The sequence below is a fragment of the Macaca nemestrina genome, chromosome 1 (assembly GCF_043159975.1).
Source record: "Macaca nemestrina isolate mMacNem1 chromosome 1, mMacNem.hap1, whole genome shotgun sequence".
Classification (NCBI taxonomy): domain Eukaryota; kingdom Metazoa; phylum Chordata; class Mammalia; order Primates; family Cercopithecidae; genus Macaca; species Macaca nemestrina.
The window spans coordinates 86,362,493-86,389,474 of NC_092125.1; the positions used below are offsets into that span (position 1 = coordinate 86,362,493).

Genomic DNA, 26,982 nt, shown 5'->3' on the forward strand with positions numbered 1-26,982 from the left:
TAGTCCACTAAGCCCTCTCTGTGCTTGAGCTCGTGCCTTTCAGGGGACGAGCTGCCAGTCTGGGGCTCACACCAAGTGTGGGGACAGACACAGACTCCAGGTGGCAGCTTCGAGAATATGTGATTTAAGAACAGTCCTCCCATCTTATCAACGTCCCGGGGTGGCTGGAGCCACGGTCACTTCTTGGTCCTGTTCCAGAACTGTTGGTAGTGCTCCACATGAAAGTCATCACTGAGCTCTTGCTTGTACTCCTTCCTCGGCTGGAGCTGAGCCTCACGCTTCCGCAGCCTGGCCCGGCGTTCCTCAGGAGACAAGGTGTCCAGATCTATGGGCATCTGCAGGGGACAGACCAAGTTTTGTCCATGTGGATCGAGGGACCTTGAGAACTACTGAGGGGACAGCCCAGGGCCTTCCTGTCAACTTGTGTTTTCCATCCTATACTAGCTTAATTTTCAAACATTCTTATTGGTCTCTCCTTTCAAAGCTTTCAATCTTCAAAATAAATTGTTCTGTGTTTTCCCCAGATTTGATGTTTTTATTTTTTATTTTTTTTTTATTTTTTATTTTTTTTTTTTTTGAGACGGAGTCTCGCTCTGTCGCCCAGCCCAGGCTGGAGTGCAGTGGCGCGATCTCGGCTCACTGCAAGCTCCGCCTCCCGGGTTCACGCCATTCTCCTGCCTCAGCCTCCCAAGTAGCTGGGACTACAGGCGCCCACAACCGCGCCCGGCTAATTTTTTGTATTTTTAGTAGAGACGGGGTTTCACCGTGGTCTCGATCTCCTGACCTTGTGATCCGCCCGCCTCGGCCTCCCAAAGTGCTGGGATTACAGGCGTGAGCCACCGCGCCCGGCCTGATGTTTTTAAAAACACACAAGGCCAGGCATGGTGGCTCACTCATGCCTGTAATCCCAGTGCTTTGGGAGGCTGAGGTGAGAGGATCACTTGAGCCCAGGAGTTCAAGACTAGCCTGGGCAACAGAGAAACCCCATCTGTACAAAAAATATTTCAAAAAGTTAGCGAGGCATGGTGGTGTGCACCTGCAGTCCCAGCTACTCGGGAGGCTGAGGTGGGAGGACCGCATGAGTCCAGGGGGTCAGGGCTGCAGTGAGCTGAGATCATGCCTCTGCACTCCAGCCTGGTTGACAGAGCAAGACCCTGTCTCAAAAAATAAATTTTAAAAATAAAAACACACTACTGGTTAGTCCTATCTAATTTTGGCGCTTAAGAGTCAGTTTTGGATCTGAGCCTTCCTCCAATCCTCCAACAACCACCTGCTCCTCTGACTCCTGTCATGTGGTACAGTGACCACAGCCACATGTCCATCCTAAGGCAACTGGCCACCAGCACCGCCACCACAGCCTGAACCCCAGCCCAGCACCTGGAAGCACCTGGAGAGGGAAGCTTACCGCCAGCATGCGCCGCGGCTCCCTGTAGCGGATGTGGATGGTGGAGCCATCCTGCTTCACCAGCAGTACAGGGTAGAGTCGTGCATAAGCTTGGCGGTGCACACGACTGAGTGAGGCCCTGCTGCTGTCGGCCTGCCAGGAGGATGTGTGCAGGTGGCGGAGTGCAGGTTCGGTGGCCTTCACGGTGCTCTGCCTCAGCAGGCTGCAGATAAACGTGTAAGCACTGGTCCAACATGACTGAGGCTGGCCGTGATGGGGCACTGCCAGGCAACAGGAGACACTACCAGAGCTGGTGACCCATGCCAGGAGCAGGATGAGCCTCAGGGCTTCCTGAGGAGCCGCAGGCTGTGGTCAGAGCCACTCTGGCCCCCTAGCCAGGAAGAGCCTGCCAGGCTGAGCAAGGGCACAAAGCTTCCAGCACAGGGGACAGTGGATAATAGCTGGGACTAGGGAGGATTAGAATGGCCATTTCCTGCTGAATAGAGGGGTTCCCTGGGGTGGCCCCTGACAGTAATACCCAGGGGCCTAAAAGTCCATGCTTACCCAAGCAGGCTGCCCACGGCCGCCATTCCTCCTTAGAGTCCCGTGGCACGTGGTGGTGGTAAGTACAGGCCCTGGCGTGCAACCTGCTAGGCAGAGAATGAAGACATCTTTTTTAAAAGGTTCTTCCACCTAATGGGTTCACATCAAATCCCAGCCCAGGATGCTTCCAAGACACATGTAATCAACACGCCACTCACCAACCTCTCCCAGCAACCCTTGGACTTCTCAGAACCGCCTGTAGAGGTTTTTCCAAAAGCAGAAGTTGGTCACTACTCCCAAAAATTCTGACTCAGTCTGCGGCAGGGCACAGGCTGTTTGTTCTGGCCGTTACCGAGTCTGGGAAACCTCTCTAAATGGACTGCAGCCTCAAAAGTGGAGCTGAGGTCATGCCTTGCTTTCTAAGGTCATTGCTAGTTTTAATAAAAACCCAGTCAGGTGAGGATTGTCATGCTTGCTTAAAGGAGAATGGAGGCCCAGGGCTGCTTTGCTGTGACCTGGATTCCCATGGGAGTCTGTGCTGAGTTATCCGAGGTGAAAGCCCAGTTTCCAATACTCAGATTCCAGGAGACGAGGCTGCACGGCGGCCGAGCGCCCAGCTTCCTCTGGCGTACCCCTTTCACCAAGGAAGGGACCTGAAGACAGGGTCCGGCTGCCTCTAAAATGGAAATCCTGCTCCGTGTCCTATGCCGACATCCCTCTCCCTCGGCCTCACGAGCACAGGAGCCTGGGGCTGGTCCAGGAGGGTCTTCAGGGGAAGCTCCCTCTTCCTTCCTGCTAGACCGCATGGGGACAAGGGCCCAGTACAGGTGCAGCCCCCAGTCCCCTTCCCTGCCTCCCTCCCTCCGGACTCCACAGGGAGAGTACAGCGCCCCCCGCCTCTGCTCCCCGCCCACACGAAGCGCCAACCTGCAGCCGCTACAGTCGCTGAGGAGGGGCCTGAGGACAGGCGGTCCTGACTCCCACTGCCCGGTGGAAACTAAGACCAGGGACGAGGCCACGCAGGAGGTCACAGCACACTCACTGCGTTGGGTGCTGCAGCGCTGCAGCCCACAACGTCACTGGCAGGCGCTGCGTCGCGCGGTAGGACGTATTCCATGGCGGGGCGAGGCAAGAGTGGGCGGTGAGACACCAAGATATACCCCCCCGTTGGGCGGGGCCGGCGCGGTGTGATGTAATGTCGTGGGCGGGGCGAAGCCTAGGTAGGCTAGGCCTGCGGGGCGCTGTTGCAGTACGAGGAGCGAGGCGGCGTCGGCCAGGTGACCTCCGTTCTTACGGGAGGACCAGGGCAGGCCAGCGGGGTCGAGGGGGACCCGCGGGTCTGAGGGAGGACCCCGGGTGGGGAGCTGAAGGAGGATCCGCAGGGCTGAGGGAGGATCCAGGAGAGTTGAGAGAGGTCCCGGAGGTCTGAGGGAGGACCCAGGGGTCCTGAGGGAGGACGCAAGGGAACTGAGGGAGGATCCGCGGGGCTGAAGGGGCACCAGCTGGGCTGAGGGAGGACCCACGTGGGGCTGCGGGAGGATCCCGGTGGGGGCTGAGGGAGGGAGGATGCGCGGGGCTGAGTGGGCACCAGCTGGCCTGAGGGAGGATCCAGGGGGAGCTGCGGAAGGATCTGCGGGGCTGAGGAAGGATCTAGAAGGGGTGAGAGAGGTCCCAAGAGGCTGAGGGGGGATCCGCAGAACTGAGGGAGGTCCCAGGGGGCAGTGAGGGAGGATCCTTGGGCGCTGAGGTGGGAATCAAGGGAGGCTGAGGGAGGATCTCTGGGGATGAGGAAAGTTCAAGGTGGGGCTGAAGAGGGACGCAGCGGGCTGAGGGGTACCTGAGAGGCTGAAGGAGGATCTGAAAGGCTGATACAGCAGGGCTGAGGGGGGATCCGCGGGGTTGGCGGAGGCTGAGGAATGACCCTGTAGTTCAAAATGGAGTAATTTATGTCACAACGTAACCAAAATGGAGTGGGGAGGGCCCTAAGGAAGCAGCTGTCACGCCATTTCTGAAATGCCAGTGAGGCTCGCTATTACCTTGTAAGCAGAGTTTATTCCGGGCATTTCCACTGGCCTGCAGTATTCCAGATGAGATGTTTGGACCAGGGCAGGCAGATAGCATCGCTTATCTGCCCCCAGCGAACCAGGGTCACTTTGTGCAGTGAGTTCATGAGACCAGGGCCTTTGTTTTGTGAAAGTTACGAATAAGGAATGAAATCACGTTGTCAGGCCCAGACAGACAGGGCTGGGAAGGACAGGAGGCTCAGGCTTAGTGTGTGAGATAAGAACTATTTACAAGGACTTTCGAAAAACCTCGCAAGAAACCCTTTTGTGTCATTCGCGGGTCTCCTACTTTGATAAAATTTAGACGATCTTTGTGACTACAGTAATTCAGATAAGATGCTCGGAAGAAACATTTGCCCAGTAATGGCAGCTCCACCAATGAACTGAGGACAACTTTGAGCTTTGGCGTTGGGCCTCTGGAACCAATGAACTCTTTCTAAGCAGTTTCTGTGAACCTCTCCCATTTCGCTGATAAAAAGTTCCCTCTACCCTTCCCTCACCAGGAGTGCTGGTGGCTTGCTGTTGTTGACAAAAAGAGTCAAACTGTAAAATATTTCAAGAGATTTATTCTGAGCCAAATATGAGTAACCATGGCCTGTGACACAGCCCTCAGGACAGAGGTCCTGAGAACATGTTCCCAAGGTGGTTAGGGTGCAGCTTGGTTTTATACGTTTTAGGGAGGCATGAGGTATCAATCAAATACATTTAAAACCTATATTGGTTTGGTTCAGAAAGGCATGACAACTCAACGCGGGGGTCAAGGATGGTGGCTTCCAGCTTATAGGTGGACTTAAAAATTTTGTTTGACAATTGGTTGAATTTACCTAAAGACCAGGGATTAACAGAAAGGAATGTCTGGGTTAAGATAAAAGACTGTGGGCCAGGTACAGTGGCTCACGTCTGTAATCCCAGCACCTTGGGAACCTGAGGCAGGCGGATCACGAGGTCAGGAGTTTGAGACCAGCCTGACCAACATGATGAAACCTCCTCTCCACTAAAAATACAAAAATTAGCCGGGCGTGGTGGTGTGTGCCTGTAATCCCAGTTACTCAGGGATCTGAGGCAGGAGAATCACTTGAACCCGGGAGGCAGAGGTTGCAGTGAGCTGAGATTGCACCACTGCACTCCAGCCTAGGTGACAGAGTGAGACTCCATCTCAAAAAAAAAAAATATATATATATATATATATGTGTGTATATATATATATATATATATATATATATATATATATGATTGTGGAGACCAAAGTTCTTATTTGCAGAGGAAGCTTTCAGCTATTAAGCTTCAGAGAGAATAGGTTGTAAAATGTTTATCAGACTTAAAGTCTATGTTGATGTTAATGCCAGAGACGTATAATGAGGCATGTCTGACCCCCACTTCTTATCATGGCCTGAACCGGTCTTTCAGGTTAAATTTTAAGAGTTCCAGGCCAGGCACGGTGGCTGACACCTGTAATCTCAACACTTTGGGAGGCAGAGGCGGGTGAATCACTTGAGGTCAGGAGTTCAAGACCAGCCTGGACAACATGGTGAAACCCAGTATCTACTAAAAAATATACAAAAATTAACCAGGCATGGTGATGCGCGCCTGTAATCCCAGCTACTTGGGAGGCTGATGCAGGAGAATCACTTGAACCTGGGAGGTAGAGGGTGCAGTGAGCAGAGATCGCACCACTGCACTCCAGCCTGGGTGACAGAGCAAGACTCCGTCAAAAAAAAAAAAAAAAAAAAAAAGGAAAGAAAATTAAGAGTTCCCTGGCCAAGGAGGAAGTCTATTTAGATGGCTGGGGAGCCTTATAAGTTTTTTTTTATTTTTGGTTTACACTTGATACAATAAAAACTTCAGCTGAATTAAATTTAAAGTTTAATTGAGCAATGAACGATTCACTAATCACGCAGCCCCCAGAATCACAGCAGATTCACAGAGACTCCAGCGCAGCCACGTGGTGGAAGATTTGTAGACAAACAAAGGGTAAATGATGTACAGAAATTGGAAGTGAAGTACAAAACGGCTGGATTGTTTTCAGGTTGTGTTTGCCTTATTTGAACACAGTTTGAACACTCAGCAGTATATGAATGGTTGAAGTGCAGCCTCTGGGATTGGCCAGGAGGCAGCTATTGTTACAGTTGCATACTCCTGTTAGGTTTTCAATCTATCTACCTTAAGCTAGGTTGCAGTTCATCCGCAAGAACTCAAATATAGAAGTATGAAGTCCTTCTCAGGCCATATTTAGTTCGCTTCAACAACTCCCCTCTTTTGGTCATTTTCTCAATTTTGAGAGATTGACCAAAACTTTAGTTGTTGTCACTGTCACCATTGTAGATGTACTTATTTGCTCCTGAAACCCACTGGGAAACAGTAGAACAATGAGTTTTCCAAAGGTAGGAACAAAGACTGAGTAGAGGGTATGTCTTTATGCTGGAACATTCTGTTTACAGGAGAAAAAACCTGGTCTGTTCTAGGATTTATGTGTATCCTTAGTTTGATTATGTTACATGTAGCATGAGTGACTCCATTTTAGTTTGGTTTGGCCTGTTGGGACCTAGTGCATGAGCTTAGTCCAAAACAATGGCCTCCCATAATTGTGTTTTTTTAAAAAAATTCCCCCTTTTTGGTCAGGTTCTCACTTAGGTGAGAGTGTGACCAAAATTTGGGGCCTTAGCACCACTCTGTTACCATCATTTTGGGTTTCTGGTGTCAGCACATCATTCATAGGTTATGGTATCCTCATGGTCACATATTTCTTTCAGCTCTTTCATTCCAGTTGAAGAGAGACCATTTGAGGTTCTAGAGATGGCTGCATGCAAACATTTAAAACCTTAGAGAGAATACAGTGCACCAGGGAGACTATTATTATGCCTATTGGGAGGATAATACCAAGAGTTTGGAGGGTGCTCGTTACCCAGGGTCCGCATAAACCAAACCGCCTAAAATTAAATAGATTAAAGAATGAGTGAGATAAAGGGTCTACTTGCTTGACTAAATGATCTTTTCATTAATCCTCTACAACTGAATTTCTTTTTTTTTTTTTTTTTTTTTTTAGAGAGAGAGTCTCGCTCTGTCACCCAGGCTGGAGTGCAGTGGCACAATCTCGGCTCACTGCAAGCTCCGCCTCCTGGGTTCACGCCATTCTCCTGCCTCAGCCTCCAGAGTAGCTGGGACTACAGGCACCCGCCACCATGCCCGGCTAATTTTTTGTATTTTTAGTAGAGACGGGGTTTCACTGTGTTAGCCAGGATGGTCTCGATCTCCTGACCTCGTGATCCGCCCACCTCAGCCTCCCAAAGTGCTGGGATTACAGGCGTGAGCCACCGTGCCCAGCCTGAATTTTTATAATCTACATTTAATGTATTCCTCCATAGGCCACAAGTGCCAGCAGCTGCACAGGTACTTTTCTGTTTAGCTAATTCTATTATTTAGCATAACTTTCACAAGAGAATTTAAAGTCTGTTGTGTAATGATAGCCTTTACAGTAGAATCTGCTAGAGAGCCTATTATGAGGGATACATTTTTAATTATTGCCTATTTTATTCTAAACCAAGGAAAAAGGACCTAACAAATGACGTCCTTTTAGAAAAGTGAAGGCCCCCTGGCAATGTTCTCTAAAGAGATTCCTTTAAAACCCATGATGTGGGTTAAGAGGAGTTTTTACTGATTATGAGGAAATGTATGTACAATTAAAGTTTTTCACCTACATTGGGCCTTCATCTTGTCCTTATCAAAGTATAAGATTATTCAAGTATAAGGCTAGCTGCAAAATCCTTCACAAATAAAAGTATACCATATAACTGAACATAATAGAACCCATTTTCTATTGTTCATAGAGGCATAAACAGGGAAAAAATATTCAAAGATAAGAGTCTTATGATAGAAGTCTTGATCCATGATCTTGGGAAAAGCTGTTCACGTCAAGGATGCCACCTTCTTCTGGGAAGAAACTTTCTGGGTTAGTTTTACCTTAAGGATTCTGAAAGGTGTACAGTTCCGCGAGTGTAGAGGGACCCCTCTCAGTTGTTTATGAACCCAAGGTTCAAGGTTCCAAAGTTTTGTTGCAGTATAGAAGGACAGTCTTTCTCTGATGTTCTCAGAGGATTCAGTCTTCAGGTTCTAGATTGTGAAGGGGTTGATTGTCCTCAGTGAATCATAAAAAGTTTTCTTTATCTGGTGAAAATATACTCTGGCATAGTAATTAGCTGCTATAACATAAAACATGCATTGAAAATGACAGTGCAATGAAATTCTTTTATACATGTTTAAATGACCTATTGGCTTCAGGTAGCCAAATGTACCTGAAGGTTTGATTACCTTCCCAGGAATATGGAACCAACCATTGGTTTTATTTTTTATTTTTATTTATTTATTTTTTTTGAGATGGAGTCTTGCTCTGTCGCCCAGGCTGGAGTGCAGGGGCCTGATTTCGGCTCACTGCAACCTCCGTCTCCTGGGTTCAAGCGATTCTCCTGCCTCAGCCTTCTGAGTAGCTGGTACTACAGGCACCTGCCACCACACCCAGCTAATTTTTACATTTTTAGTAGAGACAGGGTTTCACCATATTGGCCAGGCTGGTCTTGAACTCCTGACTTTGTGATCCTCACTTTGGCCTCCCAAAGTGCTGGGATTACAGGCGTGAGCCACTGTGCCTGGCTGCTTTTTTTTTTTTTTTTTTAAACAAGAATCATCTGCTTATTTATTTTACAGAGTAATTATTTAAATTGAGTACATTTGGGCACAGTAGATATTGGACATGAAAAGTGTTTGTATCAGAATGAGCATCAGAAAAATAGCAACTCATCTTACACATAATAACTAGAAAATATTATTCTGTCTGATCATTTAAGTGTTACAGATCCTGAGAATGTTATACACTGAACAAATTAGGTACTACCTTAAAATTAAATCTTGCTTGGAAATAATCCTTTAAAAAATGATCTGAGGTACAAATCATCTATGTGTTAAACGTGAGTCTTTGACATTATACAAAGAGTTTAAACAAATATATCAATTACAGGTTAGTGACTCTTAAAATACCTACCAGTCAGGTTCAAGGACACACTGTTCCACAGTTTCCCATAAGCTGAGGTTTTCCATTGCAGCCTCCACTTGCTCTTTGTTGTTTATCTGTGTGCTGATGTCTTCTTCTGTTGAGTGGGTTCCTTCAGAAATGTAGATTTCCAACTTATGTTTAAATGGTAAACACCGCTGAAGTTTTATTCTTAAGCACAGCCCCATAAGAATTGCCAAATATCAATGAGGTACTCTGGTGTAAACTTGGTAATAACCAGATAGTCTTCTTCATTTATCTCCTTAACTTCCATGTAACTTTCCTTTACCAATTCCAGTTCTTCTAATGTATTGAGCTTTTCTAGGTCCCAGATAGTTTGAATCAAATCATAAACCTCTAGCGCTTTCTCTTCCATGATCCCAGGCTGCCCAGCAGCTCCTCACTCAAAAAGGCCCGAGAGCCACAGGACTCTGCTCAGTGTCCAGGAGAGCAGCCTCAGCTCTGCTGTCCCTGGCAACTGTGGAAGCACTGGTTTTAAACAGTTTTTGCAATTTACAAATTAACCACATCAGTATATTCAATTTGGATCATTTTATCTTTTCCATGATGAGTCATAAAATCCAGAACCTTTAATAACAAAAGCCTTAGAGTCTCAAGAGGGACAAGGTGGCCATCCTGGTTTTCCATGAGTCCATGCTTAACATTGGACTTATGTCCTCTTGAATACCAGTTTTTTTTTCCAATTTAGGTACATAGCACTGATAACTAATGGGTTATCATAGGTAATTTGACTCAGACCTTGAAGTTCAAATTGTATATCTAAACAATTTTAGTATTGGCTGGTTTAACATGAAAATCTGGCAAAGTATTTTCTTGGAATTTAAATAATTTTTTCTTTTTTTTTTTTTGAGACAGAGTCTCACTCTGTTGTCCAGGCTGGAGTGCAGTGGCATGATCTTGGCGCACTGCAGCCTCCACCTCCTGGGTTCAAGTGATCCTCCTGCCTCAGCCTCCCAAGTAGTTGAGATTACAGACTTGCACTGCATACCCAGCTAATTTTTGTATTTTTAGTAGATACGGGGTTTTGCCATGTTGGCCAGGCTGGTCTCGAACTCCTGACCCTGTCAGGTGATCTGCCCACGTTGGCTTCCCAAAGTGCTGGATAACAAGTGTGAGTCACTGTGCCTGGCCTGTATTTAGTTAATTTTTTCTGTTCCACTCGGGTTAGCAGTTTTATTCAAGGGAATCTGGTTATTTCTGTCATGTATAATAACATAATAACCATAATTATGATTGACAGTATATACTCAGACATATTAGAATTTTAGAAATCCTATAAATTTTTTTTTTTTTTTGAGATGAAGTCTTGCTCTGTAGCCCAAGCTGGAGTGCAGTGGCACCATCTCGGCTCACTGCAAGCTCCGCCTCCTGGGTTCATGCCATTCTCCTGCCTCAGCCTCCCCGAGTAGCTGGGACTACAGGCACCTGCCACCACGCCTGGCTTATTTTTTGTGTTTTTAGTAGAGATGGGGTTTCAACATGTTAGCTAGGATGGTCTCGATCTTCTGACCTCGTGATCCACCTGCCTTGGCCTCCCAAAGTGCGGGAATTACAGGCGTGAGCCACTGTGCCTGGCCTACAATTTTGGAACATATATTATTGTCCACTAAAATATAAACTGATGATTAAATATTATTTTTATTTTGACAATGCTTCCATGTAACTTAACATGTTAAATAATTATGTTTACCTCTCTTTTGGATGCTTTAGGGGCCCTCTGTAGCATTCCAAAGTTACAGGCCAGAAAAGACCATTTTGGGGCCAGGCACAGTGGCTCATGCCTGTAATCCCAGCATTTTGGGAAGCTGAGGTGGGTGAATCACCTGATGCCAGGAGTTTGAGACTAGCCCGGCCAATATGGTGAAACCCCGTCTCTACTAAAAACACAAAAAATTAGCTGGGCATGGTGGCAGGTGCCTGTAATTCCAGCTACTCAGGAGGCTGAGGCAGGAGAATTGCGTGAACCCAGGAGAAGGGGGGGTTGCAGTGAGCCAAGATTGCACCATTGCACTCCAGCCTAGGCAACAAGAATGAAGCTCCAGTCAAAAAAAAAAAAAAAAAAAAAGAAGAGGAAAGACCATCTTGGGCTGGATGTCATGGCTCACACCTGTACTCCTAGTAATCCTAGCACTTTGGGAAGCTGAGGCAGGCAGATCACTTGAGGTCAGAAATTTGAGACCACCCTGGCCAACATGGTGAAACCCCATCTCTACTAAAAATACTAAATTTAGCAAAGCATAGTGGTGCACGCCTATAGTCCCAGCTACTTGGGAGGCTGAGGCAAGAGAATTGCTTCAACCCAGGAGGTGGAGGTTGCAGTGAGCCAAAATCATGCCACTGCACTCCAGCCTGGCTGACAGGGCAAGACTACATCTCAAAAAAAAAAAAAAAAAAAAAGAAAAAAAAAACAGAGAAAAGACCATTTTGAAGATGAAATTTGATTTTGGGAAGACTATTAAATATGTTAAAGGTTTAAGGCTGGGCATGGTGGCTCATGCCTGTAATCCCAGCACTTTGGGAGGCCAAGGCAGGTGGTTCACCTGAGATTGGGAGTTCCAGGTCAGCCTGACCAACATGGAGAAACCCCGTCTCTACTAAAAATACAAAATTAGCCAGGCGTGGTGGTGCATGCCTGTAATCCTAGCTACTCGGGAGGCTGAGGCAGGAGAATAACTTGAACCCAGGAGGTGGAGGTTGCAGTGAGCTGAGATCGTGTCATTGCACTCCAGCCTGGGCAACAAGAGCGCAACTCCATCTCAAAAAACAAAAAATGTTAAAGGTTTAAAATATTTGATATTATGAACTAGAATTCCAGTTTACCATAAGTCATTCATTTAGCCAAAATGATGACTCAAAAATTTTTCAAAAGGCAAAAACCTTTACTCATTAATAGAAGACTTACCTTTCCAAATAATCTGTCTTGTGTATTCCCTCCCACCTTTTTTTTTTTTTTTTTTTTTTTTTGGTAGTGTATTTAAAAGGCAAACAAAATCTTTCATTATCTTTCAATATTACATGAAAATTTTGTTCAAGAGAGAAAGCCACATTTCACCCTTGCGTTAGTGGACTATTAATGTCAACCACAGTTTTTTTTTTGTTTTGTTTTGTTTTTTTGAGATGGAGTCTTGCTGTGTCGCCCGGGCTGGAGTGCAGTGGCCAGATCTCAGCTCACTGCAAGCTCCGCCTCCCGGGTTTACGCCATTCTCCTGCCTCAGCCTCCCGAGTAGTTGGGACTACAGGCGCCCGCCACCTCGCCCGGCTAGTTTTTTGTATTTTTAGTAGAGACGGGGTTTCACCGTGTTAGCCAGGATGGTCTCTATCTCCTGACCTCGTGATCCACCCGTCTCGGCCTCCCAAAGTGCTGGGATTACAGGCTTGAGCCACCGCGCCCGGCCCACAGTTTTTAATATAACCTCATAGACAAACATATCCAGTCTTAATCAGTTTGACCATAAGGCGAGATTTTCATAAACCTTTTATAATCCTTTACAAATTTTTGTCAAAGAGCAGATTAGTGCTTTAAGAAAACCCTGTTGTGCTTTTATTTAGATGTTCATTTTAGGGAAAAAAAATTAATACCCCTTTAAATTTAGTCAATATTTTCACACATAGAATTTCTTTTACAAGGTTAATTTTTACAAACCTTCCACAATTTCTTTAAACCTTTAGTTTAATTTAATTTAAAACAATCCTTTAACCCTCTAAATTAGGCAAAAATTTATATTACCATGCCCTCTTATAATCTCTTAACCAAAAACACTTAAAACCTATTTTTTTCAGGAGTTTGAATTACATGTTATAATGGTAATTCTTAGCAACTTTCACTTTTGGTGCATAAATTTTCTTTTATGAATCATTTCACAACTTACACAGAGCATCTATGACATGCTTGGACTTCCTGGCTTGTCTTAAACATCCCTCTTTTAAAAAACCAGTCATTTTACTTTAGGACAAGAATTTAGCTTACAAGATGCTTTCTTATATAAAGTCTCTTTTCTTTATAAACTTCTTTTCATAGCTAGGGGGCATAGCTAATTCCACATATTCCCAGGCCTTATTTATAATTTAATGTCTCCAAAATTAGTTGAACAATTTTCAAAAGTCAAAGCAGTTTATGACCTTAAAGTATGAAGAAAACCTAATATCTGACCTGCATAATTTAGACTAAACACTAAATACTAAATAAATAAATTTTAGGCTAAAATAAATGTCTTTATTTTTTCAATAATTTTTAAAGCTGTTTTTATTTTCCAAAGATTACCAAAGTTACCTGAATTAAAAGGCATTACAGTTTTTATTTTTCTTTTAAAATATTTGATTTAAGTGCCTATTTTTGTTCAAGTCAATCAGAGATCTTTTATGTAAACATTACACACACAACAACACATATATAATTACACAGACAGACAGAGGAAGATTACTACAGTAGTTGTAAGATTTTTTTTTTTGCCAGTTTTTAAGTTTCTTAATTGGATTATTTGCTTTAGGGTGGAGTCCTTGGAAGAACAGGGCCAGGAAAGGGTTTCTGGTGCCTCTTGTTTTCCCCAAGGAGCCCCAGGCTGTTAGAGCTTGAATATCTGCTTTTAATTAAGCTGACTTTTAACCATAGAACTCTTTAATAAAGTCCTTCTAAAATTTCTTATTACCTGACTTTAGCCAGGCCAAATGGCTGATATTTCTGGCTTTTAAACTTTACCAAAAATAACCTCATAGGTGCTCTGAGAAGGGAAAATTCAAGACAGTTTGTGGAGGGGAAGAGAATTTAAAAATGGCAAAGGTCACCCAAATATTAATGAGAAAGGCTCATCCCCTAATCTAGGGATTGAACCCTGAACCTGGCCCACCATTGTGAAAAGAGAAAGCATGGTCACATAATTACAAGGTCAAGCTCCCAAGGACATAACTGACCAATTTGCTGAACCATCTTGAAAAGTGGGCTTACAGGCGTCTATCCTAAGGTACCCCTCTTCATGACAGAACAATACAGAAAGGCATGCAAAGCACACCAGATTTGCTACAGTTTAAGACTAGCCTCACAAATCCTTTCTTCCATTAATCAAAATTTACAGAGGAGATAAACAGTGATTTTTACCATTCATTCAATGAGTTTGCACAGAGAGAGAGGGAGGGAGGGAAGGGGGCGCGGAGAGAGAGAGAGAGAGAGAGACCAGAAGTCTGACTGGGAAGAAATTCTTACCCTTTTGCTGGCGTGACAGACTTCTGGGTTCTCTTTCCCTGAGTGGCCCTAATGACCCAGCTGGCTGCACCATAACCCTGGGGGCCAAGACACAACATAAAGGAAAATTTTCTGTTTCCATTCTGGCCAGAGCAAAATATGTGTGATAAAACATAGACATTAGCCACTCTGCTTAGCAGCCAATATCAAACTGGCAAGTCTTAAATTTGTCCCCAGATGGGCCCCATCATCTTTAATCCAACCTCCAACTAGGAGGTTCAACTGGTCTCCGGGCCAGATGGTTGCCCTGAGTAACAGAAAAGATAGGAAAGGAAAGGTAGAGAAAGAAAAGTATTACCTGTGGCAGGATGGGGAAGGTGAAGAGCTCAAGGAGGCCAGAGAAAGACTGACTCATTGCAGCAATGCTGCAAAGTTCAGGTGGCTGTTTGTCAGTAGCAAAGATATCTTTTCCCACAGTCCCATCAGCTCTCAAGTTTCCCCTTTCGGGAGGAAAAAGTTCCCCATGTGCCACTATCCTGTACATACATGCCTAATCCTGTCACCCTCAACCATCAGCAAAGAGTGCAAGGCAGGTTATTCCAAAGAGAATAGCAGTTAACATTCCATAGTGCCTAACCCGTTCTTAGCCAAAAGGGACTTTTTTGAGAGCCCTTATTTTTAAATGTACTTCAATGCATTGCTCATTCAGAACATTCCACTGTAAGTTATCTCTAGTAAGATTTTGCCATTTCTGTAAGACTTTGCTGCCTCCTAGGCCTAATGTGTAACCCAGAAGGAACTCAGTTTTCCAGAAATTAAGACTCCTATTTTTACCTAAAATATTGGCTTTATTCTCAGGTTCTCTTAATTAACTTAGCCAGTGATTTTTCCTACCTAAGTGCACAAGAAAAATGAAACAAAGGGGTAGAACACAAAAATCCCTGTGAATTTTCAAAAGCCAAATTGTATAACCCATGCAATATTACTGCTTACTACCAGTTTGTTTCTGACCCAGTCGTATGTAAAAAGGCCTCTAACTGGATCAAAGCCAGTTAATTCCCAGATCAAATCCATTCCTGTACCCAGGCAAGTTTCTTTTTTTTTTTTCTGAGACAGAGTCTTGCTCTGTCGCCCAGGCTGGAGTGCAGTGGCACCATCTCAGCTCACTGCAAGCTCCACCTCCCAGGTTCATGCCATTCTCCTGCCTCAGCCTTCCGAGTAGCTGGAACAACAGGCACCTGCCACCACACCTGGCTAATTTTTTGTATTTTTAGTAGAGACGGGGTTTCACCGTGTTAGCCAGGATGGTCTCAATCTCCTGACCTCGTGATCTGCCTGCCTCGGCCTCCCAAAGTGCTGGGATTACAGGGGTGAGCCACCATGCCCAGCCACCCAGCCCAGTTTCTGTCGTGACCTCCAAACCCAGTTTGGAATCAGAAATTTGCTCAAAGAAACTCAGAGAGCTCAAAACACAAATCTGTGGAGCTCTGAAATCCGAGAGCTTACCCACAATCCTCAGCCGCTCCAAGAGATTAGTGGACACAAGTGGGTCCTGCAGGTACCTTGCATATTCACTCAGCACTCCTGGGGGTTGCTAGAGGCCCTACCTCGAATCCCACTTCTGACACCACCTGATAAAAGAGAAGTTTCAGCCAAATTAAATTTAAAGGAGTTTAACTGAGCAATGAATGATTTGTGAATTGGGCAGCCCCCAGAATCACAGCAGATTCACAGAGACTCCGGTGCAGCCACGTGGTGGAAGAAGATTTATAGACAGAAAAAGGGAAATGACGTACAGAAATCGAAAGTGAGGTACAGAACAGTTGGATTGGTTACAGGTTAGTATTTGCCTTATTTGAACACAGTTTGAACACACAGCAGGGTATGAATGGTTGAAGTAGGGCAACTGGGATTGGCCCAGACTTTGTTATTGTTACAGGTGCATACTCCTAAGTTTTCAGTCCTGTCTACCTATTAAACTAGGTTGCAGTTCATCCACAAAAACTCAAATATAGAAGTATGGAGCCCTCAAGCCATATATAGTTCACTTTAACACACTCTTCTGTGCATTCTGAATTATAATCCTCATTTCTCATTCCTGAGTAAACTCAACATGTTTAGAGATAATTTTCTCTACTTTTTTTCTTAGGTTGATAGTTTCAAAGCAGTTTACAGGGATTTCTGTTTGTCTGTAAAACTCCCTTTTTTCCCGATTTTCCTCAGGTGGGCCTATGACTTTCATAGCATGCTGAGTGGATTAAAACAAACACAGTTTTTCACATTATACTCTCAGAACACACTTTTAAAAAAATTCTTTAATCATTGGCTATCACAACGTGCTTCTGACACCAGATGGGTATTTCTCCCCACACACTAAGCAAGCAATCAGTTCTTCAGCGGATAGCAGCTGGGTTTCCTTTGTTCAGCTCGACTCTATTTGAATGCCAATCTCGAGCCCAGGTTGCTTTACCTGTATTCTGGCCTACCAGCAATAAAGTATGGATCCTAGGACCCCCTTTGGATTCAATTAATTTGCTAGAGCGGCTCACAGAACTCAAACACTTAAGTTTCCTGGTTTATTATAAAGCATAGAGATGAAGGGATACGCAGGGCGAGTTATAGGGCTGAAAGCTCCACGCTTTCTGTGGGTCAGCCACCCTCCATGAACCTCCACGTGTTCAGCTACCCAAGCTCTCCAAACCTAGTCCTTTTGTGGTGTTTATGGAGGCTTCATTACTTAGGCATGATTGACTAAATCACTGGCCACAGGTACTCAGTTTAACCTTCAGTCCCTTTCCCCGCCCCAGACATGGGGAGATGGGGATGAGGATGAAAATTCCAATCCTGCCTTGATCTTTTCAGTGACTAGCCCCATTCTGAAGCTACCTAGGGGCTGCCAGCCACCAGTCAACTCATTAGCATACAAAAAATCCCTTACTTATAGAGATTTCAAGGACTTTAGGTGTTGTATGCCAGAAAAGGGCTTTCACCCTCAAGATTTGCTGAAAATCATCTGACAAAACAGAGGAATATATATGACACACAAATTTATTAATATGATGGGAGAAAAATCTCAGAGTGACTACCCCACCACTGAGTGGTGTACAGATGGATATATGCCCTTAGGGGCAAGGGAGATGGGGAAGCATAAATGATTTTAGGAGCTCAGTAAATGATTTTTAGGGGAGTTCAAAGGGCTTGAAGAGCATACAATAGCCTCCATGAAGTCTGCTGGGCTCACAGGGTAGGCGGTGGTTTGTGACATCTGTCCAGGTGGATTGACTTCAGACTTTCTCCCTGCAATATGAATTCAGTTAATAAAAACTCAGGGAAGGGACCAGAGGTAATTGTTTTCTTCTTTAGGCGGAGAAGGGAGCTTCAGAGAACAACTTTATCCTGTGCTTTGGGAGAGACAGAGAATTGGGAGACATGAGGTGGGGAAGGTCAGAGAGACCTTGCAGCTTCTTCATTTCCACATGTTTTGACACCATATTTTGGGGATATCTGTTTCTGAAGCCCCAAAATGGAGACAAAACCTGAATATGTATATTTCACAATATCACACATGCATACCTTTGGTTGCAATCTTCTGCTATTCCCAAATAAAATGTTTTCTTCTAGAAAGCCAGTCTCAATAAAGCTGAAAACCCAAGGGGGTGGCATGGGTTGACTAAAGCCAGGCCTGCACAGTGGTGACCTATGTCACTGCAGGGGCAAGTGGGGTGGGCCAGTGCAGAGCTGTGACATAAGCAGGTGACTTTCTCTATCAGAACTTTCAGTTAAGTCACTTCCATGGAAGAAGAGGCTCTTCATAGAAGAGCCTCTATAACAGTACTGACTCCATGTTAGAAGAAAACTTGCTTGCTTGAATACAATTATTACTTTGCTTGAGTCTTTAGATTATTCACTAAAAATGGCCTCAGAAAAAGAGGACCTTCAACAGAGATTTTTAAAAACATGCCAACCAACAACTCTGGGAATGAATTGGCCAGCCTGACCATACCCACAGAAGGCCACAAAGCATTGACCAAGAAAGCAAGGATTAACCGCCCACCTGAGAATGCCCACATTTCGCAAGAATGTTTTCATTATTTTCCCTAATTTCCCTTAACAACCTCTGATTTAGAGGCACGACTCAGAATGGTGGTCTTTGAACCCTAGTTCACTGCCTTCCCTGGGATGCTGGCATCTTGAATAAAGCTAACTTTCCTTTTACCAAAGCTTGTCTCTTGAGTTTTTGCCTTTCAAGATTCAAGTGGCCTAGACCTGAGTTCAGTTACACCTCTGCTAGCAACAGCCAGCACCACCAATGAACAAACACCATCTGCAATAAGCCCCTGTGAACAAGAATTTCTGTTTCAAAATATCTTACATGCGCTTACCCTTTTTTGCTTTCAAAAGCTTCCTCTTGTCCCAACCCCTCAAATATGCTTATGGTCCACCAAAGGACATGCATCCTAGATTACAATTCCTTGGCTATTCACAAATAAACTCTTTGTTTTGAGAGTTGGTCTCTCTTGCTCATTTTGTTACAGTAGGTAGTTAGGCAGACATGAGCAGGGCAGGAGAGGCCCTCTCCCAAACCAGGAATGTCAGATGATCACCAGGTGATGATCAGGCGGTTGCTAAACTGTTGCTTTAAAATAATTGATTGCAGCTGGTGCCAGGGAACGCCGTCTCCTAATAGACAGATAACACCTGAAGCTGTTAAACAGCAGCTTTCAAATAAGATCTCAGGAGTTGGGTGAGTAGGGTCAAGCAGGAGCACTAAGAAGCAAAATGGCAGAGTTTAATTGGTGTATGACCTTCCTCTAGGAACACTCAACTGGTAAGGGAAGAATGCCTCAGATGAGCATGCATAAAATTTCAGTAAACACACTGTGCATGTGGCCCCTCCCAAGTGCTTGCAGGCTACTGAGCATGTGGACCGCCCACCCCAAGGGAAGAATCAGGGGAGAAGAGATGCAAGATCTCAGAAATATGCCAATGTATAAGACCCCAAGTTGAAGGTCAGATCGCGCACTTGAATCTCTCAAGTTGCCCTCATGGTCCTCTTCCAAGTATACTTTACTTCCTTTCATTCCTGCTCTAGAACTTTTTAACAATAAGCTTTCATTCCTGCTCTAAAACTTGCCTTGGTGTGTCAAGAATTCAGGTCGGTGCAGACCCATACAGATTCACCACTGCTAACAACTTCAGGCTGACACAGAGAGGAGGAGCTTTTCCCAGATCAGCAACCTCTGGAACTGTATGCGGTACCCACCTGAGTCCATTGCGCTCTCAGCTTCCATGAGTAATCTTTCTTCTGTGTGGTTTACTTCTGTCTTGGATTCAAACTCCCTCCTTTTGGTTGAACTCTCTGACTTTATTCGGGATTTGTTTCTGTTGACACCACGTCCTTTCTTGTGTGTTCTGCACTGGAACAGCCTATGCAAACCTACCTGCAAAAGGCCGGGGGAGCTGAGAGGCTGAAGAAAGAGGCTGACAAATCTGAAATCTCAGGAAAAAAATTTGATAGAGACTTATGGACAAAAGCCATGACTCAGGCAGCCTGCAGATGGTGGATCCCTGCACTGTTACCCCCCAGACTCAGGCCTTTATAAGGAAGGAATATGTAGAGCAGTTGAAGTCAACCCTGCAGGGAAAGATAAGAATTTTCCAAAAGGCAGGATTTATGGTCACATTTATGATAATGTGAAGAGACTGTTTTGACCTATAGCAGGATATGCAGTGAGTCCACACTCCTACAAGTCCCAGAACTGGGGTTAATCAGAAGTGAGCATGGAAGACTGGCATCCAAGATGGAGTTGCTTTAGCCTCCACATGGTGAGTATTCTTTTGGTTTCATTTTTGGCTGCTTGCATGCAAATTAGACCTTTTCCCCTTGTTTTCATTGTTTCTAAACATCATTTGAGAGCAAAATAACACAACATTGTTAGACACAGTTGAACACTTAAGAGTCACTGGGGTGCTCACCACCATTTTAATAACAGATTAGAGTCTCCAAAGTCAAAGACTCCTTTGAAAGGACAAACTGGTCACAGATAGGCAATATTACCACTGGGGGCCTACCAGTTTCAAGAGAATTTATGTATAACAAGGGCTTCATGGTCACAGGTCAGACAACTTAGAGCAAAGGCCATCCACCAAGCAAAACAAGCATCCTGTGAAAGGCATACTTATGAAAGCAGAACACTTCGTTCCTGAGTTTTAGTTTCCTCAAAGGACCAATAGGATTTTCTTTTTGCTTTTGAGAGATTAAGAAAGGGAGTGGGATTCCCAAATTCTAAAGCATGCAGGGCAACCCTCCTTCAGGACCCCAGTCAGTTCCATGTGCAGACATTCAGGCTCACCCTTGTGCACCCTTTTAAACCAACGGACAAATTACACCAAGGATAATTTGGAGCTCCAATGGCCATTTGCAGATCAAACTTTCGAAGTTTACTTTTCTGAGAACTAAATTAGGAGACCGTGGCTATAGCGTCAGTCTGAATGGGAGACATATTACAATTGGCATCTTGAGGCTTCAAAGCACATTTAGGACTCAGAAATTACCTCTATACAAAACGCTGTCTCAAAGCCAGTTGAGACAAGTAAACAATTAAAAGAGGCCAAAAAAAAAAAAAAAAAAAAGAAAGAAAAAGCCTTAGAGGCCCAGACTCTCTCCTCCCTGGAACCTCCTCCTCCCCTTCCTACAGCCCTTCCTATGAGCACTGATGACCCAGCTAAATCCCAAGTCTCCTATGTTCCTTTGACCAAGGCTTGGACGAAGGTTGAATTCAGAGCCATTGCCAAGGAATTCCCAAAAGTCACTGAAGACCATAACTGATTTGCTGATGAATTCAACATGGTAATCCAGGCCTATCAGTTCGGCTTCCCCAATCTATACCAGCTGCTTCATACACTTGTTGATGAAGGCCAAGCCCAACATTGGATGGCTAAAGCTAACTGGATCCCATCTGAACTAGACAAATGCCCCAATACTGGGAACAAGCTCCCAATCTAAAGAACCCCAGAGCTATCTTTAAGTTTTCCTTAAAGCCATAGATTGGAACAAGATTCAACTTGTACCCAAAACCAAATGAACCAGTTCAGAATTATTACAATTGACTCCGCATTGTCTTTAAGGACAATTCTGGACTTCTGTAAATGTTTATTCTACCCGAGTAGCCTTTAATTCTATGTTTGTGAATAGCCTAACTTGAGAATTTTCCCAACCTGTTAAAATAACCCATATGGAATGGGGAGCCATGTCCACTCCACATTTAGTAAGGTTGGCCAATCAGCTCCGTGAGGATACCAATAAAAAGAAAATTATCAAAATCCTCAACCACCAGCTGCAACAAACGGAAGCCCCCAAACAAAATCCTCCTGGCCCCTACCAGTATTGTAAAAAACTGGACACTGGAAGAGAGGTTGCTGTAAGTTAAAGAGAGTTAAAGACCCCTCCCTCAAAACCCTCAAGGTATATATTCCTTTATTAGGCTGTTCTTGAATTGCTATAAATACCCAAGACTGTAATTTTTAAGAAAAAAGGGGCCGGGCGCGGTGGCTCAAGCCTGTAATCCCAGCACTTTGGGAGGCCGAGGCGGGCGGATCACGAGGTCAGGAGATCGAGACCATCCTGGCTAACACGGTGAAACCCCGTCTCTACTAAAAATACAAAAAGAAATTAGCCGGGCGTGGTGGCGGGCGCCTGTAGTCCCAGCTACTCCGGAGGCTGAGGCAGGGGAATGGCGTGAACTCGGGAGGCGGAGCTTGCAGTGAGCCGAGATCGCGCCACTGCACTCCAGTCTGGGCGACAGAGCGAGACTCCGTCTCAAAAAAAAAAAGAAAAAAGGATTAATTGGCTCACAGTTCTGCAGGATGTGCAAGAAACATGCAGCATCTGCTTCTGGAGAGGACTCAGGAAGCTCCCATTCATGGCGGAAGGTGAAATAGCAGCAAGAGAGCATGGGGGAGGTGCCACACACTTTTAAACAACCAGATCTCTCGAGAACTCACTTGCTATCATGAGGACTGCACCAAGAGGATGGTGCTAAACCATTCATGAGACATCCACCCCTGTGATCCAATTGCCTCCCACCAGGCCCCACCTCCAATACTAGATAGAGATTGCAATTTTCTTTCCTTCTTTCTTTCTTTCTTTCTTTCTTTCTTTCTTTCTTTCTTTCTTTCTTTCTTTCTTTCTTTCTTTCTTTCTTTCTTTCTTTCTCTCTCTCTCTCTCTCTCTCTCTCTCTCTCTCCCTCCCTCCCTCCCTCCCTCCCTCCCTCCCTCCCTCCCTCCTTCCTTCCTTCCTTCCTTCCTTCCTTCCTTCCTTCCTTCCTTCCTTCCTTTTCTCTCTCTCTCTATGTCTCTCTCTCTCTGTCTCTCTCTCTCTCTCTCTCTCGATGCCTGTTACTCAGGTTGGAATGCGGTAGCAAAATCTCAGCTCACTGCAACCTCTGCCTCCCAGGCTCAAGCAATCTTTCCACCTCAGTCTCCTGAGTAGCTGGGACCACAGGCGCACATTACCATGCCTGGCTAGTTTTTTTGTATTTTTGGTAGAGACAGGGTTTTGCCATGTTGCCCACACTGGTCTCAAACTCCTGAGCCCAGACAATCAACCTGCCTCAGCCTCCCAGAGTCTTGGGATTACAGGTATGAGCCACTGTGCCCAGCCTGGGGATTACAATTCAACATGAAATTGGGGCAGGACATTAAAACCATATCAACTCTCAATAATGGAGTCCAAAGAATTATAGGGATTCTTCTCATCCCTCCCCACAACCATGTTAGGGAAATAACTCTTAATATCAAGAATGAGGTCCTAACTGTCCTTATAGTTACTGGAGCCACACTTCCAGGGTTCAGCTCCACTAACCTCAACCAGCCTCTTCCTTGAAGCATAAATACAAATAGTGTTCAGTCTACAACAAACCTCAGGATGTCTTTCTAGTGCTGTCTATCCTTTTCTGCCTCAGTCTCTTACAGGATCTCCTTTGTTCTTAGTAATTCAGCTCCTGTCCACCTTCTTGGTCAATACTTTTTTTAAAAAATATTTTTTATATTAATGGAGATGGGTTTTTGCCATGTTGGCCAGGCTGGTCTCGAACTCCTAGCCTCAAATGATCTGCCTGTCTTGGTCTCCCAAAGTACCGGGATTACAGGCAGGAACCAGAGTGCCTGGCCTGCAAACAAACATCATGCAGGAGTTTCTTTCTCCCAAAAGGGGAAAATAATTTTTGGATTTAACAAACCAGGTCAAACTGACTCAATCCTGGAACTTCCTGACTCTTTAAATTACCTCAAACAAGGAAGATCTATTGGTCATAAAATCCATCACTGCAGCTTATAAGGCACAAAATCTTGTGATGTCGTATACCACAGTTCTTTAACACTTCAACTATGCCAGTAAAGAAACTTAATGGCTGTGAGTAGAGATTTGTTCAAGACCTTTGTGCAATAAACAATATGGTTGCACCTCACCACTCAGGTGTCCCAAACCCCCATACTTTGCTGACCTCAATCCCAACTCATGGTAAGTTCTTCACTGCAATTTATCTGTGCAGTGCCTTCTTTAACATCAGGTCAGCCAGGCCAGTCAAGGCCTTTTGCTTTCACTTGGGAAGGCCAACAGTGTACCTGGACGGTCATGTCCAGTGCTTCACTGAGAGCCCTTCTTACTTCCAAATTCTGAAGGCCAACCTGAAGGATGTCACTTTCCTCATGGGTCCACTTTATGGCAATATGTGGATGACCTCCACTGTTCTCCCTTATAGGCAGCATGTGAGGAAGACAGTGTACACTTGTTAAAACTCTTAGCTGGTAAAGGCCATTAAGTTTCTAAGGAAAAATTACAACGGGTAAAAACCCAGGAAAAATATTTAGGCCACCTAATTTCAGAAAGTGGACCACACTCAGACCTAGACTGCATACAAGACATTTTATAATCCCATACAATCCCTATAATTCTCTATAAATCCAGAACTGAGCACCAGCTCTGTGGATTTCTCAGGTTTGCTGTATCCCCAGGTCTTCTCTTCTGGCCCAACGCCTCTGCTAAAACCACCAAACCTGACCCCATTGTTTGGGAAGACCCAGAAGATATGGCTTTTGACAAGCAAACAGGGAATTTTATTAAATCCCCCAGCCTTGGGACACCCTAATTATCAACTGCTATGGTTTGAATGTTTGTCTTCTCCAAAACTCATGATGAAACTTAATCCTCAATACAGCAGTATTGAGAAGTATCGCCTTTAGGAGGTGATTAGATCATGAGGGTTCTGCTCTCGTGAATGAGTTAATCTATTCATGGATTTGGGGCTTGATGGGTTAATGGATTACTGAACTATCCTGGGAGTGAGACTGCTGTCTTCATAAGAGGAAGAGAGACCACCCCCCTCACCATGTGATGCCCTGAGCCACGTCCCCTAGCACTCTGCAGGGAGTCCCCACCAGCAAGAAGGCCCTCACCAGATATGCCCCCTTGACTTTGGACTTCCCAGCTTCCAGAACTGTGATAAATAAATTCTTTTTCTTTATAAATTACCCAGTCTCGGGTATTCAGTCACATCAACAGGAGACTAAGGCAACTCCCCTTCTTCACTTGATCTTAGCCAAAAGGCCGAGAGGTGATGCAACCCCCAATTCTTCCTTTCTGTATATGAAAAAGAAGGAAGCACCCTGACAGTTTTAACTGAAAAGCACGCAGCTGGCCATAGTTGGGGGGCTGAGGTAGAAGGACCACTTAAGACAGGAGTTTGAGACTAGCCTTAGCAACATAACGAGACCCCCCACCACACACACAAAAATTAAATATTAGCCTGGCATAGTAGCACACCTGTAGTCCCACCTACTTGGGAGGCTGAGGTGGAAGGAGCACTTAAACCTAGGAGTTGAAGGCTGCAGTGAGCTGTGATCATGCCACTGCACTCCAGCCTGAGTGACAGAGTGAGACTCTGTCTCTGAAGAAAATTTAAATTGAAAAAGTTTTAAAAGCATGGAAATCAGCATATTCCTGTATGATACTACAGTGAACAGTGGGACCTGGGAGCTTGCAGATCTCCTCCTTGTCTGAGGGCTATCCTTACCACCACCCTGTGGGTCAAATCCACCAAAGAAGTCATCAGGGGATCTCCTTGGACCATTTTTGTGCCACATTTTCTTCTATCCACCTCACCTTTTATGAGATCCTTCTGTTAACCACTCCCCATATTACTTTCTCTTGCTGTAATAAACCTAATCCTGCCACTCTCCTTCCTCTGTACTCTGGGATGAGATGCCACATGACTGTCTAATTTTAGTGGATATTTATTTATTTATTTATTTATTTATTTATTTATTTATTTTGAGACAGAGTTTCGCTCTGTCACCCAGGCTGGAGTGCAGTGGCCCGATCTCAGCTCACTGCAAGCTCTTCCTCCCAGGTTCACGTCATTCTCCTGCCTCAGCCTCCTGAGTAGCTGGGACCACAGGCACCTGCCACCACATCCGGCTAATTTTTTTTGTATTTTTAGTAGAGACGGGGTTTCACCGTGTTAGCCAGGATAGTCTCGATCTCCTGACCTTGTGATCCGCCCGCCTCGGCCTCCCAAATTCCTGGGATTATAGGCTTGAGCCACCACGCCCGGCCAGTGGATCATCTTATGATTCCCCGAAAAGATTTACAGAAAACTCCCCTGGACAATGTGAAGCTATCCTGGTTCACAGATGGTTCATACTTCCAGGATGATCACGGTGAATATCCTACGCCCACTTGCTTTGAGGTTGGGAAAGCAGTCGCTTGGCCTTCAGCCACTCGAGCCCAGCAGGTGGAGCTATTTGCCCTCACTGGAGCCTGCCTTCTCACTAAGGGAAAATCTGCTAATCTTTGTACAGATAGCAGGTAAGCATTTGGAGTTGCTTATGATTTTGGAATGTTGTGGAAACAGGTTTCCTCACTTTCAGTAATGAACCTTATGATTTATTATATGCAATACAAATACCTGCTGCTGTGGCCATGATAAAGGTTCCAGGCCATTTGAAACTAGATTCTATGGAGGCTAGAGGACACCACCTTGCTGAGAATGTTGCTAAGAATGCTGCCCTTAAGAGCCTACTGATCTGGCCAGGCGTGGTGGCTCAAGCCTGTAATCCCAGCACTTTGGGAGGCCAAGACGGGTGGATCACGAGGTCAGGAGATCGAGACCATCCTGGCTAACACAGTGCAACCCCGTCTCTACTAAAGAATACAAAAAAACTAGCCGGGCGAGGTGGCGGACGCCTGTAGTCCCAGGTACTCGGGAGGCTGAGGCAGGAGAATGGTGTAAACCTGGGAGGCGGAGCTTGCAGTGAGCTGAGATTCGGCCGTTGCACTCCAGCCCGGGCGGCAGAGCCAGACTCCGTCTCAAAAAAAAAATAATAAAATAAAAAATAAAAAAGTCCTACTGATCAATTCTCTGTCATGGAGTTACCCAGTTGGAAAGATTTCCAAAGGATATGATCTTAGAACAATGACTAAAGATGAACATTACTGAGCACCAGAGGCCAAAAAAAAAAAAAAAAAACCACAATGGGAAAAATACAGGCTGATGGTTCAGTGATAGAGAGGAACTCTGGTGTGGACCAAGTAAAAGGCCTGTACTTTTACTTTTCTCCATGAAATTTCTGTAAAGTATTGTGCATGAATTGAGCCATGGGGCTGTGGAAAAGAGGATCATTTTTATGAAACAGTACTGGTAGGGCCATGTCAATGGACTTGCTAAAAGGGCTTACCTCGCCTGCCAGACCTGC

General features: G+C 45.0%; 1 protein-coding gene, 1 long non-coding RNA gene and 1 pseudogene across 4 annotated transcripts in view; 1 reads left to right on the forward strand and 2 right to left on the reverse strand.

Annotated features, from left to right (window-relative positions):
* Positions 1-103: 103 nt before the first annotated feature.
* Positions 104-3,009, reverse strand: LOC105499664 (mitochondrial ribosomal protein L55). Of its 3 annotated transcripts, XM_071081713.1 has the most exons (5): positions 2,855-2,989; positions 2,146-2,719; positions 1,949-2,031; positions 1,406-1,607; positions 104-335 (listed from the first exon to the last, which is right to left on the reverse strand). In XM_071081713.1, the coding sequence occupies exons 3-5, from the start codon at positions 1,972-1,974 to the stop codon at positions 177-179; spliced, it is 387 nt and encodes a 128-aa protein (XP_070937814.1). In that variant the 5' UTR covers positions 1,975-2,031; positions 2,146-2,719; positions 2,855-2,989; the 3' UTR covers positions 104-176. The 3 variants fall into 3 exon arrangements, with proteins under 3 accessions (XP_070937814.1, XP_011770694.1, XP_011770695.1); XM_011772392.2 differs by lacking the exon at positions 2,146-2,719 and having other exon boundaries at positions 2,855-3,009; XM_011772393.3 differs by lacking the exon at positions 2,146-2,719 and having other exon boundaries at positions 1,949-2,034; positions 2,855-2,992.
* Positions 3,010-3,104: 95 nt separating this feature from the next.
* LOC105499663 (uncharacterized) overlaps positions 3,105-26,982 on the forward strand; it is a 28,865-nt gene continuing 4,987 nt past the window's right edge. The window contains exons 1-3 of the long non-coding RNA XR_011615193.1: positions 3,105-3,204; positions 19,044-20,054; positions 25,938-26,095. This is a non-coding gene — a long non-coding RNA (uncharacterized lncRNA). The remainder of the gene's footprint in view (positions 3,205-19,043; positions 20,055-25,937; positions 26,096-26,982) is intronic.
* On the reverse strand, positions 3,218-9,679 carry LOC139357092 (cytosolic iron-sulfur assembly component 2A-like; annotated as a pseudogene).